Raw genomic sequence first — 17,518 nt, forward strand, 5'->3', positions numbered from 1 at the left:
CATCAGGGGTGATGAAGGAGCAGGTGACCATGCCAATGAATATAGGTAACCATCACTATCATAAATTTAAGGTTGATGTTGTGCTGGGGGTGGTCAAGTAGAAGGCTAACATTTGAACAAACATCCGGTCGTAAGTGCCACATGTCCCTCTGCAGCATCATGCTTATGCAACATTTTTCAACATCATGCATGTTTATCATACACATAAAACACATTCAAAGCATATAAATAGAAGAGAGAAAGGGATCTCACCATGAAGAGCCTCATCCAGGCTACCGCCAGGTAAGTAATCATAAATTAACAATTTGGAGGTGGGAGAATTGCAATATCCTCGCAAATTCACCAGGTATCTGTGTTTTATGCTTCCAAGAATTTCAAGCTCCCTCTCAAAAAAACGATCAAAGCACTCATTCATCTTTACAATTCTTTTCAAAGCAAACACATTGCCATCATCCATGGCAAGCTTGTACACTGTTCCAAAGCCACCTGAACCAATTATGTGTTCCTCATTCAATGTCTCCAGCTTTTTGATGATATCTTTTGAAGAGTATGGCAGGTCTCCATGAAACATAACAATTGATGCACCTGAAGTTATATAACTTGTCAATAGATATGATTGAATTCTAGGATCCCAAAAGGACAAGGATATAATAAATATTAGCTCAATAAACTTTCAGACAGTAGGTTATAGAATAGTTATGAGAACAGCACCTCCACTAACATCCATTGCAAGACACCTGCCATCATTTTTACCAAATTTTTTATAAAGAAAGCAGCCCCAAAAGCACATAAGTGCCACCAAAAGCAGTGCACCCACTGTTGCTGATGCACTTATAAGTAGTCGGCCAGAGTATTTCTTCTTCCCAACTTGGTTTTGGTCTAAAAGTACAAAACACCAACAAAGTAAGATATCACCGTAAATAAGCACTATTGATCAAGTAGTGAATGTAATAATACTCAACAAAATAACAGAATTGCCTGAGGAAAATTATTGAGATAAACAAGGAGTATATCAATCTTCTGGACCCATATTGTAGACACAAACAGCAAAAGATTCAGTTCCTTTGTCATGGAAACTAAACCCTTTGCAGACAAGAAATGCAAGCATTCAATTTAAAAAATGCTAGAGCAATGTAACATTTTACAACCAATGAATAACCCTAGATCAAGCAGATCTACCTAAAATGGAAGGTGATTTTGTTCCAGCCCCTCCACTGTCGTCTTTGCAGGTGATATTAATCTGCTTCCCACACAAACCGCGATTTCCGACAAAGCTGCAAAATAATGCATTAAATCAACATTGCAGGACACAACAATATTGTTTGGCTTTCTAACATACTCCTTTTACAATACTCTAATGTAACAACATTTTAGTTGCCAATAATTTGGGAAAATTTGCTGGACCAGGAAGTATGATATATTAAAACAGCATGCACTACATCCTCCTCAATGACGTGTATATGCCAAGAAATCACTTGACAACATGAATCATTCAATAGTTAAATATTAATACTTAGTTACATTTCAAATAGTAGGACAATGGTACCAAACAGAAATGAAGGAGGTTTCCCTCTGATACCCACAAGCACTTGCTGCCTGCTATTTTTCACTTTTTTTTTTTTTCCTTTTTATTGGAGTGGCTTACTATTTTTCATCAGTATGCAATTTCTTTTGTCATTGTGCTTTATTTGATGGGAAGCTAATTTTCCCTTCTTATTATACACACTTATATTATTAATTTATTTCTACAGTTGCATTTCTTACCACTCTCACTTGTTTTGACTGCAACTAAGTTTTCTCCTTGTAGCAAAGATTTTATATTGCCCATTTATTTCAACAGCTAAAAGTGAAATACATCCATCACATGTTATATACACAAAGTGAACCCATATCCCAAGAGAGAAAGAAATGCATGAAGTCAAAATTTTACTAGGGTGGAAATCATCATAAATAAATAATAAAGTTAAAGCATATATTTTTTTTTTTTTTTTGACAAGCAAGCACAATTCAATAAAAGGAGGCTAAAGAGCCCCAAAGTATACAGGACGTATACAAGGCAGCAAAGACCTTACAAGCAAAAAGGCCAACAACAAACCACCCCTTAACTGGAGGCAAGCCACTCCAGGAAACCTAAAAGGGAATGCGGCTCCTCTTCCATATATAATTTAGCCCAACCCCAAATATTACAAACAAAAGAATATTCAAACCTCTGAATTGCTAATTCCCCCCCCCCCACCCCCCCAATAAATGCTAGTCTATTCCTTTCCTTCCAAACCATCCAAAAAATAAATAACGGAATGGAATTCCAAAATTTTTTCCCCACAAAAGCACCCCCCAGTTATATAAAACCTCCTTTACAGTATTAGGGAACACCCACTTGACCCCAACACTAAGTCCCATAGCACTCTGGCCACTATACAATGAATAAGAATGTGATTCACACTTTCCGCTTCGCAAGCACACAAAAAACACCAATTAGGGAGCTGCCATCCTCTCTTTTGGAGTCTATCAAGAGTCAAAATCTTTCCCCAAGTCGCTTCCCACGCAAAAAACATGATTTTAGTTGGGACTCTTTCCATCCAAATTTTGTTTTTCGGGAAGATGACATCCATAGACCTATCCAACCAGCTGTACGCATCTTTCACTCTAAACTGCCCACTTCCCCCTCCCTTCCAAGAAACCAAGTCTTCCTCCCAAGTAATCCTGAATCCTCTCAACGCTTGGAGCAGCTCACCTACCATCTCCACCTCCTAGTCATTAAAATCCCTAATAAATCTCAAGTTCCAGCCTCCTTCTCCAACATTCTGGTCCCACATGTCTTCAACTAACGCGTTTCTATGGGCTGCCAAGATGTAGAGATGCGGGAACCTTTGGGACAGCGCTGAATCCCCACACCACATGTCAGTCCAGAACCTGATTTTATTGTCTTTCCCCACATTGAACATCATTTTATCCCAGCACCAGCCAGCTTCCTTTAAATATTGAGAAATAGGGATAACCAAATACATGAAAAAAGCTCATTCTAGCCGTATTCCCCCAAGGAGTTCAACAAAATAATTGAGAAAATGAGAAAAAAAAAAAAGAAAAAAAAAATCTCATTACGTCTCAATGAGAACACAGTAATTACAGAATTTTATTGCTTCCAATCACTTTAAAAAAAAAAACATTTTTTGCAATTTGATTAAAAAACCAAAGATGTATTAATTGTTAATAAAAAGTATAAAAGAAGGATGAGAAATCCTTCCCACGAATACAAAACCCTTAACAAAAAGACTAAACTCCTCCACTACACAAGGTTGCCCATACAACATGGAGAAAAAAGACAATTTTGGAACCATGTTTGACTGTAAGGCTTTTCTTTTCTCAGGGCACAATTTAGCAGCCCTACTGAGCACCTTTTCATAGTCAGTGATCAATCCCTAGAACCAGCCTCTTCCTCACTAGGAGGATTTCACATACAGGGTCCCACACCCAATAAAATGGCCAATGTAGAGTAGGTTTTGGAAACTATGAACATCAAGCTAGTCAAAGGCAGTGAGACTGTCTTCCCAGTGGACAATAGCAACACACAACCATTGGTTAAGGTTTATTTTAGAAGAAAGTATAGGACTTTATCTGGAGTTCTTAGGGATTCTTAGGTTTGATTTGGTAGTTTGAAGGGCTCTTAAGTGTCCACATGAAGATCATTAATTGGAATATTAGAGGGTTGGGTTCCAGAGAGAAAAGAAGGATTGTAAAGGATTTTCTTAGCTTTGAAAACCTAGACATTGTGATGCTTTAGGAAAAAAAGAATTAGACTTGTGATGCTTTAGGAAAAAAAGAATTAGACTTGTGATAGAAGGTTTGAGGGCAATGTCTGGAAAGGTAGAAATAAGGATTAGGTTCTTCCGGCTTGTGGGGCATCAGAGGAATCGTAATAATATGGGACTCAAACAAGTTCAATTGTTTAGAGATGGTTTTAGGTCTTTTTTAGTAACTATTAAGTTGAGTTCTAATGAAGAGGGGACCTTTTAGTTCACATCAGTTTATGGTCCCAATAATTCTAACTTGAGGAAGGATTTCTAGTTGGAGCTTTAAGACCTTTTTGGTCTAACTTTCCCAATTTGGTGTGTATGAGGGGACTTCAATGTCATATGAAGAATCTTAGAGAAAATGGGTGGCTCTATACAACTACCCCTCTCATTTAGCATAGGAGGCACATTCTTGATCTTCCCCAAATCATCCATAAAAATGCTTCCAATGCCAATTGTTTTGAGGCTCTCTTTTGAGAATCCATCAAAGTTAAGCTTGAATCTACCTTAAGGATGGAGAGCATATTTGGCACCCTAGAAGTGGAAGAGGAGCAATAGTTATACACTAACGAAGTCTTCTTGTGTAGGAGAAAAGAATGGTTTATTAGATAAAGAGAATTTTTTTTTTTCTCATGAGAAACAACAATATAATATAGTATAAGATAATAAGGTTTATCAGATAAAGAGAATATAGTATAAGAGAATAAGGTTCATCATATAAAGAGAATATAGTATAAGAGGATTAGCCATCCTTCTAGCAAACTTGAGAAGAAAACCTTAAAAAGACTACTAACTGAACTATAATCAACAAAATTAAACTTCGATGATGTTCCTTCGGTAACATAAAACAACTGGGGATTGGAGTGCATGCAGATCATTGTGTTATAGTGAGTGATACAAGCTCTTTTGGTTTGGCAAGTCTGTTGCAGGCCAAAGCTTCGAGTCTTTTAGATTTGTAGGTTGAGAGTAACTCTGTCAATGTCATTCCAAAATGAGAAAGATCCATGGAAGTATGATGGATAGACCCTCCAGCTTATTGATGTTGCTAGAAACCTGAGGTGTTCCTTAACTCAGGAACCACGCTAACCAATCACTCAGCAGATCCTTTAGCAAAAGGCTCATTTTTGGATTGTGCTTGATTTTGGATTCCTTTTTATAAGATGTGCTAATTGTTTTTCTTTACCTGGGAGTAATATAGGCATGTTATTCCATTCTTGATCAGTTTTTTGTAAACCTTGGGAGGATTTTTTATCCTACTTTATATTTACTATTTAAATGAAATTAAATGGTTTGTTCTGGTATGAAAAAAGAGAATAACAGTCCCTAAAAATTAAAAACAAACACAAATAGAGATAAAGTACCAATAAAGGGAACCTAAGAGTCATATTCTTCTCTAAGCTGAGTTTTGCATATGTCCAGAATGAAGTCAAGAGCAACCCTCAACATAACATGATAAAAGCATCACAGAAAATACTGTCAGCAAAGGACATATGTGCCCTTGGTCTGGGATCAGACCAGGACGCAAGTGACCCTGACCACCCTCCACAACCAATAATAGGCTACTGCAGCTTCCCTGTTGCAGCAACATTAAACAAGTCCAGGAATGATCCTTCAAAGCAAAATCCCCACAACAACTGCCAGACCAACTTCATTCTATTGTCATTCCCTACAAAGATGTTATTTCATAAACTAACGTGATCTAACCTCTTTTAATGGCTATTCAAACACCAAGTCGGAAAAACACCCCACCCTCTTAAAAACACCACCACTAGCCTTTCAACAACTTCCCTAAAACAACTGTAATACCTGGAAGTATTGTTAAAACCCTACATCTTTGCATAAAGATTAATTGTTATTAATTACAGGTTAAAATTATTTTTAAGGCTAACCAGGTTTAGTTATGAGTTAAACATCATTAAAACTAATAATTTTAATTATATATTAAACCCAGTTTAATGCTAAATGCATTTAATGAGGCCAAACATTCATGGATTAGCACCTACTAAAAATTACTACTATAAGGAGATTGAAATTGCAATCCATCAAAAGAGGAAATTGAAACTGAAACTGGGAAGAGTTAAAAGCAAAAGGGCTTAGGTGCAAATAGAAAAAGAGGTAATGGGTGGCAAACTAGCACATGCCACCTCAGACTTTCTCTGCACCTAAACGTAAGGGGTGTTCGGCCTCATTTTCAGCTCTAAAAAAATCTGCCAGAAATGGCTTGAGTTAGAAAGATAGAAATGGTAAATGAAGCATGAGGAAAAAAGGAAGAAGTTGGAGCTTTTGCTAATATTGTGTTTCAAGCTTTCATTTGAAGCAAATAAACGAACAATTTTCTTCCAAAACTAATTTAAAGTGATTAAGTTTGGGTATTGTTTAATTGAATTTAGCTTGATTAATTAGGTCATATCCTTTAAAGTGGCCAATTGAAGCCATGCCCAAAGGAAGAAAGAAAGAGAAGAGAGAAAAAGAAAGGAGTCCTTTGATGTTGGGAGTTGAATTTATGGTGTGAGGTAGGTCATTCTTATGATTTGTTTAAGTTGTAATTTGATTTCATTGATGGTTAGATAATCAAATTGAAGTTCTTGACATATGGCTATGATGTGTGAATATTACTCCATCAAAAAAATGTGTGAATTTTACTCCAAATTTTATTTATGAACCTTACCTGTGGGGTTTGATTTTAGAGCTTGAGTTTGTACATTAAGTTATATGACATAGAATCTGTAGGGTATTGCTACAACTTATGACTTCTAAAGTTATGGGGAAAAAGAAAAAGAAAAAAGAAAAGGAAAAAAGAAAAGCATATGGAATGTGGAAAAAAGTTATGGTGCTGCTAAGAAACATGTATGGTTAATTTGAACACATCCTAGTTAATAAACAGTAACTCCCTGTAAAAACTCTCAATCAAATGAGAATTGTTTTGCTTCATTGTAAAATGGGTTCCTTGAGGCTTAAAGTCATAGATCACATCCAAAGTACAATTGTATGGATTCAACAAGTTTTGGCATGAAACAACAGTATAATATTGATAACTATTGAGTAATATTAAGTATAGAATTCAAACATTTTGGTTTCCAATCTTCTCTCTTGAGACTTGCATTGCATGAAAAAAAGCCACCTCAATTTTTAGACATTTGACTAGAGATTATAACTTCAAACTTGGAAGATCTTATTGTCCAGAATTTAATCTTTAAATAGGCATTAAGATAGGTTGGATTTACTAAACTGCAAAACTAACAATTGCTCATTATTATTGGGATGCAATAACCAAGAAAAGCTCACATTTATAGTTGAGAAAGGAATAAAAAAGGATATGCATATGCTTATAGCACTGCATGGTACGGAATACTATGGAAGTTGACATGAAGTGCCCATGTGGGATAAGATGGATTGAATATGAACCATTGTCTTATGGTATCATGTTGTTTATTGTACTGAAGCATGATGTATGCTTCCATATACATACATACATACACACCACACACACACACACACACACACATATATATATATATGTATAATCTTGATTAGCGGGAAAAACATGATATAAGGTAAGAGTTATCTTGAAGCATGTATTCATCGAGCTTCATGCCTTTTTTGGACTGTTTGGAAGGAAAGAAATAGTAGGGCATTTGATAATGAGGGACGATCAATTCAAGGGTTGAAATCCTTCTTTGCTTGTAATCTTTGGGCTTGGTGCAAGATGCACCTAGTTCCTAGGCCTCATTCCTTTGTAGTTTTTGTGGAGTGCTTGGGTTTGGGCTAAGGGGGTTGTTGATGTTTCTCTTTGTTTTGTGTTGCTTTGAGGAGTTTCTTTGTATACTTCTTGTATACTTTGTAACACTTTCTCCGGTGTTACTTTTATTAATTGATTTTGATTACCTATTAAAAAAAAAAAACCTTGAGAAATGGTTGAATATATATAAATATAGGACCATGGGTCCTTGGGTGAATATCCTAAAAATCGTTCAGGAAGACACTTTGATGCAAGTGTGTGGGATTGGTTTTGCCACCAGGTTTAGTCCATAAAGACACGGAGTTGATCCCTACCCTTGGGGTTGTGTGTCCCACAAGAGATAAGGTTAACCCTAATTTGGGTTGTGAGTGCACACATCTTACAATGGATCTAAAGGTCGTTTATATCCATTCTTGAACTGAAATAAACTGTATGGGCATATTATTTGCAAATGTATCCACAATATTCATAAAGTTCTATTTGCTCAGATTTGTTGTCATACAGCATCCTTATGGAGGGGTAGGCCTGGGATATTTCTGCAAGGAATAGTCTTTATTGGTAAAGTGGTTATGGTGGTTACTTGGGAGCTTGCCTTATTGCATCAGGATTAAAAGTATTTATGGTTTATATAGTTAATTGATCAGATGCCAATTTTGTGGTAACTTCAGTATTCTTAGAAAGCAATAGGACATGGCTCTCAGGACTCCATTTGTTGTACATTTTTCAAGCAGTGGAAATAGCTCGTTCACTGGTTTTGGGAAGAGCAGTGAAGTGGGGTTCAGCTCCTTTGCCACCAACCCCACCTTCATCTCCTATCCTGATTCAGAGGTTTTCCATATCTATCTTCTCTATATCTTATAATTCCTCAGCCTGAAATTTTGATTTTTGTACAAACTCGAGGGACCTACTAATTAATGACCACTGTCCCTTCTCTCCCCTATCTTTGTAAAATGTTTTTCTTTCTATGTTAACCACAGACTAGATATGTTGGACCCTGGTTCCTGGTATTCTTCTGAATTAAATCCTTCTTCTCTGCTCTTTTGAAGTCTGAACCCCAGTTCTATCGCCCTACTGAAGTTAATCTGAAGTCAAAAAACACTCATGCAAATCAGGGTTTTTGTACGGTTGGTGGTTAATAAAAGGTCAAAATAATGATTTTGCTTCTGCAATAGCCCTGATTGTCACATTCTATGTATAACATGTGGTGAGTCATCTGACCATCTCCTCCTTTATTGGCAACACTTTGCATAGCAGTTTTGGTTCCTGAGAGGGCATTGCAAATCAAACAGAAAAAAGATCCTTACAGGGTAGCCTTTTTTTTTTATCAATAAGCAAAAGAATTGTATTACGAAAAGGCGCTAAAATAGCAACCCACAGAAGTACAGCATAGAGACACTCACCCCCTTATAGCTGGACCCAAAAACAACAAGGAAAACAAAAAACCTTCTCCCTCACCGCGAACCCACCCAATCTATAAAATTTATTAAAGTCGAAGGACCACCTTTTATCCACAATTTGGTCTCCGACCACAGTAAATACACAAAAGAAGCTTTCAGCCTTTGGATGGACAACACACTATCTTCAAAGGCAATTTTATTCCTTGCCTTCCAAATGGCCCAAAACAAGCATAACGGTCCCGCTTGCCACATTGTCTTCCTCTTTTTAACCACAAAAGAACCCCTCCACCGTAAGAGGGTTTCCTTTTACCGAAAAGAGAAACACCCAAGACACTCCAACAAAGAAAGGAGCAACATCCACACTTCCCTTGTTTTTTCACAATGAAGAAGGAGGTGATCAATCAATCCTCAAACATTTAGCACAGAAAGCATCTATTAGCCAAAGCCCAACCCCTCTTTTGCAAACGATCCAAGGTTAGAGCTTTTCCCCACGAAGCCTCCCAAGCAAAGAAACTTAATTTAGGCTGCACACAAGAGTTCCATATAATCTTCAAAGGGAAAGAAACAAGAGAAACTGGCTGCAAGGCTCTATACAAAGACTTTACCGAAAACAATCCTTCGAGTCCATCCACCTCACCCTATCCTCCTCACCCACATTAACCTTCTTCCCATCCAAGCAACAAAACAACCTTTCCACCTCTTCCATCCCCAATCATTGAAACGTCTAGGGAAACAAGGGCTCCAACTTCCCCCCCTTTCCCTCGCAGCTGTCCAAACTTCATTTACCCAAGCCTCTTTGGAAGTTGCTAGAGCAAATAAACAAGGGAAAGACTCGCACAAAGGGGTGGTTCCACACCACTTGTCTTTCCAAAATCTCACCTTCCTTCCATCACCCACCACAAAGTCAAAAGAAGGGGTCACTAAGTGTCCTAACTTTCTAATTGCTTTCCACAACCCAACTCCATAAGCCTCCCTAGCCTCACAAGAGCTCCACCCTCTTTCCTCCTCATATTTCCTTCTAATCACTTGGTCCCAAAGGGCCTTTCTTTCATTTGCAAAGCGCCAACTCCACTTGCAAAGAGAGCCCTATTGAATGTCCCAAGACTCTTAACCCCCAGCCTTCCTTTTCTTTTATCTAAACAAACAATTGGTCACCTTACTAAGTGAGGTTTTTGCTCAAGAGCCCACCACCCCACAAAAAATCCCTTTGAATATGCTCCAGTCTCATTCTAACCGCCCTAGGCAACTGAAAAATAGATATGAAATAGATCAACAGATTAGACAAAGTACTGCAAATTAAGGTGGTCCTCCCTCCCTTAGAAATGTATTGACGTTTCCACATAGTCAATCTCTTGCGGAATCTTTCTTCAATTCCATCCCAAGCGACTGCAGATTTAAAAGGAGCACCCAACGGCATTCCTAAGTAAGTGGAAGGCAATCTTCCCACCTTATAACCGAACTCTTCGGCCAGCTCTTCCACATTCTCTACCCTACCAACCGGAATCAGCTCACTTTTGTCCAGATTCACTCTTAACCCCAAAATTGTCTCAAACCACATTAACAGCCAGCACAAACACGTCAACTATTCCTCCCTCACCTCACAAAAAATCAAAGTATCGTCAGCAAACAGCAAGTGAGAGACCTGGACCCCTTCACCCCTTCTTCCCTGAACCGAGCAAGGAGATAAAAAGCCTCCAGAAACTGCTCTCTTCAGCAGATAGCTGAAAGCCTCCATCACAATTACGAACAAATAAGGCGAAAGGGGATCTCCTTGCCTTAAACCCCTTGAGCTCTGAAAAAATCTAGTAAGGGTTCCATTCACCAAAACAGAGAATCTAGCAGTGGATAAACACCACTTTATCCATCTACGCCACTTTTCCCCAAACCCCATCTTCTCCAACACCGCCAAAAGAAAAGACCACTCCACATGATCATAGGCTTTCTCAATGTCCAATTTGCATAGAATCACCCCTCTATTGCTTTTCAAAATCGAGTCTATTGCTTCATTGGAAATAAGCACTGCATCCATAAGCTGCCGCCCCTCCACAAACGCATTTTGAGACGTTGAGATCACCTTAGCTAACACCCCCTTCAACCTATTAGCCAACACATTGGTTAACCACTTGTACAACCCTCCCACCAAGCTAATTGGCCTAAAATCCTTCAAGTCCTCAGCCCCCCCTTTCTTAGGAATCAGCACTAGATAGGTTGCATTCAGACTCCGTACAAAGCTCCCGGAATCATGGAACTGTCTGAAGAAGTTCATCACCTCCACCTTTACAAAGTCCCAAGAATACTACTAGAAAGCCATTGGGAAACCCTTAGGGCCTGGCGCTTTTTCCCCGCAGAAACCTGACAACACACCAAAGACCTCCTCCCCCAAAAAAGGCTTCTCCAACCCTTCCACATCTAATCCTTCCAACCTCTCAAAAATCAACCCATCTATATTGGGCTTCCATCCTCCGGGATCTGACAACAGACCCTGGAAAGCTCTGCTCACTTCCTCTTTAATTTCACTTTCCTCAGTGAACCACCTCCCATTGACTTTTACTCTAGTCAGTTGATTCCTCCTTCTACGAGCATTAGCCATCTGATGAAAGAAACTTGTATTTCTATCCCCCTCCTTCAGCCAAATTTCTCCAGACTTCTGCCTCCACGACGCCTTTTCTAAAAGGACCCACTTTTTATAAGTCTCCCTTGCCTCCTTCCTAGCTTCCTCCTCTTCCATAGACAGTGAACGAGCACTCTCTTCCTTGTCCCAAAAATCCACCAAAATCAAAGCACACTGCTTCTGAGTTTCAACCTTACCAAAGACCTCTTTACAGGGTAGCCTTATTGAGAGGAGCTATCTTTGCTATACCAGAATTTTTAGGCTAGGAGGATATTGATGTAAGATGCTAGGATAGATATACAATTTTACAACTCTTTAGGTATGTATTACTAGGAATTCTCAGGTGTCCTAGCATTTTTCCACTTGATCTGAGATTGAGTTTTATTCTTCCTAGTTTTGCTTATTGTATTTTCTGTTGGAAAGATAAGAAATCTTTTTTTTATATTGTCTTTATACATACACACATACAATATATATATACATATATATGTAGATGTAGAATGTGTCAATTACTCATTCCAAACTTTAACTCTCACAGACTACCACAAGTGACAATAAAACCTTATTATCAATCATATGGGCGTGAAAACACATCCAAGCAAGATCATCAATACAGTGAGGCTTTTAGGATGACATTTCAAATGGATCCTACAGTCAAGTAGCTAACTAATTAGCCAAACAGATCTTCAATAGACAGCTTTGTGGGGATTTCATGCCTCCTTAAGGTGTTTTTACCTTCAGTGTCTACTAGGAGAACTGCAAGCAATTCTAACTACTGCTGTGCCTCCTTTTCTAGTGCTTGTATCCTTCTTTTTATTCTTGAAGGATGGCTCATCCTTAAATTAGTATTCTGTATGGAATTGATACCAACAAAAAAATAATTAAAAAGAAAGAAAGAAAGCACTGAAGCTAATATTCAGTCCCATTAGTTTCATTTTTCAGCTTGCCAGAATCCCCTTCAGAAACATAGAATTTCACAATATGTCAAATTCAAAAATATAACACAAAAACTAGGTATTAACTTCAGGATTACAAAGACGATTCACAATAAGAATGTTTCACCACATGATATTAGCTACTTCACAAGTTCTAATAGTTAACCAGGACAGAAAACATATAAAAGTACAATTTCATAAGCAGTTACATAAAGAGCCTGAACCCAATTCTTGCAAGCCAGATGAAGCAATCCTCAAAAACGTAAAAAGAAATTCAAGGAACTATATTGCTTGATACTTATTGAAACATGTTAGAATGAAATTAGGTTAAGAAAGATTGTACTTACGAGTTCCCAGAAAAATTGGTGAGTACACCATCAGATGGTATTGGTCCAACCAGAAAATTGGTTGACACATTGCTTCAAAACATAGGAATATAATAATGAATATTGACTTCAATGAAATATTATAAACTCAGAAATATTGTCTAGCATTAGATTAACTGGAAGAAAGCAAGCGCACTTACAAAGTTGAGAGCTTGTCTAACTTCCCAAGTGATGGAGGAATATATCCACTGAGAGAATTGCTTGAAATATCCCTGTGAGATCAGGAAACACTTAAGTGAATGAGTTTGTTACATATAACACCAAATCAGATTTTTTCTTGCCATAATAAACTGAACCAAACAACCTAATTTGATCTTTCACTTTTAGCAATTAGCATTCATCTCATGTTTGTGTGCTGACACATGATGCAGCACCACATAAACTTGGGGTGTAACTTGGGCTCATATCTTCTGATAATTGTCTTTTGGGAATTTTTTTCAATTAGACACAAACAATTAATTAGTATGAATTTTTAAGTACAAATGAAGGATAAAGGATACTATAAAGGAAGGGAGAACCAACTAACAAGAGCAACAACATAGTCATGCAGCTCAAGAATAAAACAAGAACACGTACAAGATAAAGAACAATACACATCCCAAGGGGATAAAAAATCCCCTATAAAACAACCTTTTCTGCACATCCTTAAAGGATTGATCGTCCTTCTTGCATTTATCTTTAAAGATAAATGAAGATGGTTGTTTCTGTTCAAAAACCAAAAAAAAATAAAAAATCCTCTGTAAAAGAAACCCTTTGGCTGGCTTGCCACTTTGCTAACTCATCTGCCTTGTGATATGATTAGCCATATGCAGTTACCAAGGGAAAGAACCAAAGATGCTAGCCACATTTAAAATTTGATGAAGCCACCAGTCACACTTCCAACAACATCTCTCTATCTTGGACATCCATGAGATCACAACAACAGAATCACCTTCCACCCATAAATTAGGTAAACTCAAAGCCTTGGCCTGCAACAAGCCCTCAAAAAAGACTCAAAATATCTACCTCCAAAGGTCAAGCCCTTTCCTGCAGGTTTTGAAAAGGCTTTAAATACTATACCATGGCGATCCCTAATCATACTCCAATTTGCAAATGACTTGGGTTACCTAGAGCCATCTTTGGTAATTTTTAGCAATTAGCACCTCATTGCGCATAACTATCAGAATTTAAGTACAATGTATTCATTATTCAGACACATGATTGTTATCTCAATTTACATAAGTACATGTATCTTTCATACATGCACTGCCTTACCATTTTACCGTGGATGGAACTTAGATGCAAACAAGAGAAAATTTTGGATCAATTATAGAATATCACATCCCAGCACCACAAAGCCCATACTGAGGAGGTGGGTTAACAATCATGTTTGAATCAAATGGGAATGTAGTGATCTCTATGAAATGAAGAGTGGGGCATAGTATTCGACAAACAAAGTGACAACTACAAGCAATGCCAGAAAGGCAACACTTTACATGGCATTGAAGCCAACTCAAGCATCTCTTTTTGAAAGGAAAAATTCCTCTAACTTATAATTTACTAATTCTTAATTTTAATTTAGATCGTCTAATCAGCTTCAGAAGAATCATGGATAATTAAGATGGATATGTTAACATGAAGGTCATTGTTTAGAACAATGTCAAGATATCAATACAATTTTGAAATAGTTTTAGTAAAAAAAAGGATGGGGAAAGCATATTAAGGAGGGAACATAGACTCAAATTTCACTTAAACCTGTCATCTTGCCTTAGATATTATGTTTTACAAGATTGGGAGAATGAAGAAAATGCTAAAGACCTTTATAGAGGGCTAAACACAACTCCCTGTAATTAATAATTCAGGGAAAGGGCCTTAGATTTTCTAAAAAAAATATTTTACAGAGATTTCATACTTCTTCTCAAAAAACTTTTAGCAACTCTTTCGTGATTTTAGTTTTGATGTCAATGTTTCCATTCTTTGTATGTAGAACACTTTTGATCCAGTTTGTTTTGTCCATATCATACCATTTTCTTCTCTATCCGCAATCCTGGCCAACATGGTTGTTAAAATTACGAAAATTCTCAGAGGTTTTCTCTTGTCCAAGCAGAGGAGCCGAATAAGGACCATTTGATCTTTGGGAGATGTTTAGTAGGGCTAAGTATGTGAGGGCTTTTGGGCCTAGAGGAGGTGTCTTTGCAGAATAGAGCCCTCATGCCTAATGGCTGTGGAGATTCCCTATTTTAATAGGTTAACAAGAATATTATTAATAAGGCCTAAGCCAAAACAAACAAAAAAAAAAAAAAAATGGGGAAAAGAAAAGAACCAAAGACACAAGTGGTATACAAAGGGCACCAAATTGGCAAATAAAATGGAAGAGAAACAAAAAACACCTCCTCCCGTCAAAAATTGCACATCCAATGCACAAAATCTAATATAAACAAAGAGGCTCCACTTATCCTCTTCCTAGCCTAAAACCAAAAAGAGCTCAAAAAGAAGTTTTTCAGAGCCTGGTATGTTTGCTCCACATTTTCAAGCTCTCTACAATTCATCTCTTCCAAATAGTCCGAAATAAGAATAGAGATGCAGCCCTCTACGCACCTATGCTTCTTCCTCAAAAAGGTCCCATGCCAAAATATTCTCTTGCAAGATAGAAGACAGTACCACTCGATTCCAAACAAAAAAAAAAACAATAGGTGCCATAAAATCCTTGTTTTAGCTCAATACAGAAGAATATGATCATCAAAGTCTTCTTTACTCTTATATAGGTAACATCAATTTGCCAAAGCCTAACCTCTTTCTTGTAATTAGTCCAACGTTAAAATTCTCCCCTAAACTGTTTCCCAATAGAAGTATTTAATGGATAGAGTTTCGTCTTTCAACACCCCCCCCAAAACCCCTTCTTAAAAAAAAAAAAAAAAAACAGTTTATCCACCCCATCCCTTCTCACCAAGAAGTCTTGCAACAGTGAAAGAAAAACTTCAACAATTTCCATTTCCTAATCATAAAACCGCCTTGAGAAATAGGGACTTTAATGACCCCCACCCACCCAATTCATTTAACATGTCTGCAACCCATGCATCCTTCAAAATGAGGCACCCAAGGTTGAATCCCCATGCCAAACATCCTTCCAAAACTTCACCCTCCTACCATATCCCACCATAAAGCAAGTTTCACTTTTAAGATCATCCCACTTCCTCCTTATTGCCTTTCACAACCCTATTCCATATCTATCCCTTACATCATAAGAATACCAACTCCTATATCTTTCCCAAACTTCCCAACAATCACTCACTTCCATAGAAGCTCCCTTTCTAAAGCAAACCTCCAATTCCACTTGCCTAGAAATGCCTTTTTAAGAACAATTAAAAATCGTAACGCCCAAACCACCTTTCTTTTTGTCTATGCTCACGATCAACCAGTTCACCAAACAAGGTTTTTTCTCACAAACTCCTTTGTACAAGAAATCTCTTCTCATTTTCTTTAGCATCAAGCATAGTTTCCTTGGAATGATAAACATAAACATAAATTCAATTGACAATCTGCATAGTGTTCTTTCACTTAATGTAAGCCTCCCACCCTTTAACAAATATTTTTTTTGATAGGTAAAGAAAAGTTGCATATTAAGTATAGAGGAAACACCAAAAACAATGCCCTCAGAGTATATAGGAAGTATACAAAATAAGACTAAAGGCTCAAACTAGAGGGGGAGGGAAAGAAGCAAAAAACACCACCTTCTCTTACTTAGAGCCTAACTAATCAATGAAGCTTACAAGAGAAATAGGGTTCATATCTACAGACACCCTAGACCAAGACCACAGATTACATACAAAAGAATTTTTCAATCTTTGTATCAATAACTCCTCATTGTCAAACGCTAACAAATTCCTTTCCCTCCACACTGTCCAAAACATACATAAAGGGGCTACTTGCCAAGCTTTTTTACAAGCTTTACCCACAAACAACCCATGTCACCCAAGAAAAGTTTCCTTCACTGAACAAGAAAGAATCGAAGACACATCAAAGAGGGAGAAAAGAAGATTCCAAAGAACCCTAGTCTTTTACACAATAAAGAAGAAGGTGATCAATTGTCTCTGCTTCAGAGAGGCAAAGGAAACACTTATTTGCCAAAAAGTATCCCTCCTTTGAAGTTGGTCCAGAGTTAAGACTTTTCATCAAATAGCCTCCCAAGCAAAGAAAGCCACCTTAGGAGTCGCGCTTGATCTCCAAATACTACCACTAGGAACAAAAGAGAATCTTCGGGCTCCAAGATAGAATAGAGAGATTTGACCGAAAAGGTCCAACACCTTGAAGTTGTCCAAATCACTCTATCATCCACATCCCTGTGAACCCCAATTGCTTGAATCTTTTGCAGAAAACACTCCACCAAATCTAACTCCCAATCATTAAAGGCCCTAGAGAAAAGAGGGGTCCATCCAACCCCTTCACCTTCAAGGTTCCAAACATCCGCCATCTAAGCTTCCTTAGACGAAGAAAGGGTAAATAAGGAAGGGAAGGACTCACAAAGTGGCTCATCTCTACACCACTTGTCTCTTCCACATAGAAAGCTTCTTGACAAACCCATCCTTCTTCCACCACATTCCAAACCACTATCGACTTAAAGGAAGCACGTAACTACAGACCCAAACAAAAGATGAGGAGATTCTTTGAAAAGCATAATAC

The 17,518-nt window shown here is 37.7% G+C and overlaps 1 protein-coding gene across 1 annotated transcript in view; it reads right to left on the minus strand.

Annotated features, from left to right (window-relative positions):
• LOC117928401 (LRR receptor-like serine/threonine-protein kinase FEI 1) overlaps window positions 1–17,518 on the minus strand; it is a 53,969-nt gene that overhangs the window by 7,268 nt on the left and 29,183 nt on the right. The window contains exons 7-11 of the mRNA XM_034848293.1: window positions 13,000–13,071; window positions 12,821–12,892; window positions 1,180–1,274; window positions 712–879; window positions 253–585 (exon numbers count right to left, since the gene is read on the minus strand). Coding sequence (XP_034704184.1) covers window positions 253–585; window positions 712–879; window positions 1,180–1,274; window positions 12,821–12,892; window positions 13,000–13,071 — 740 coding nt within the window. The remainder of the gene's footprint in view (window positions 1–252; window positions 586–711; window positions 880–1,179; window positions 1,275–12,820; window positions 12,893–12,999; window positions 13,072–17,518) is intronic.

This window comes from Vitis riparia, chromosome 2 (assembly GCF_004353265.1).
Source record: "Vitis riparia cultivar Riparia Gloire de Montpellier isolate 1030 chromosome 2, EGFV_Vit.rip_1.0, whole genome shotgun sequence".
Classification (NCBI taxonomy): Eukaryota; Viridiplantae; Streptophyta; class Magnoliopsida; order Vitales; family Vitaceae; genus Vitis; species Vitis riparia.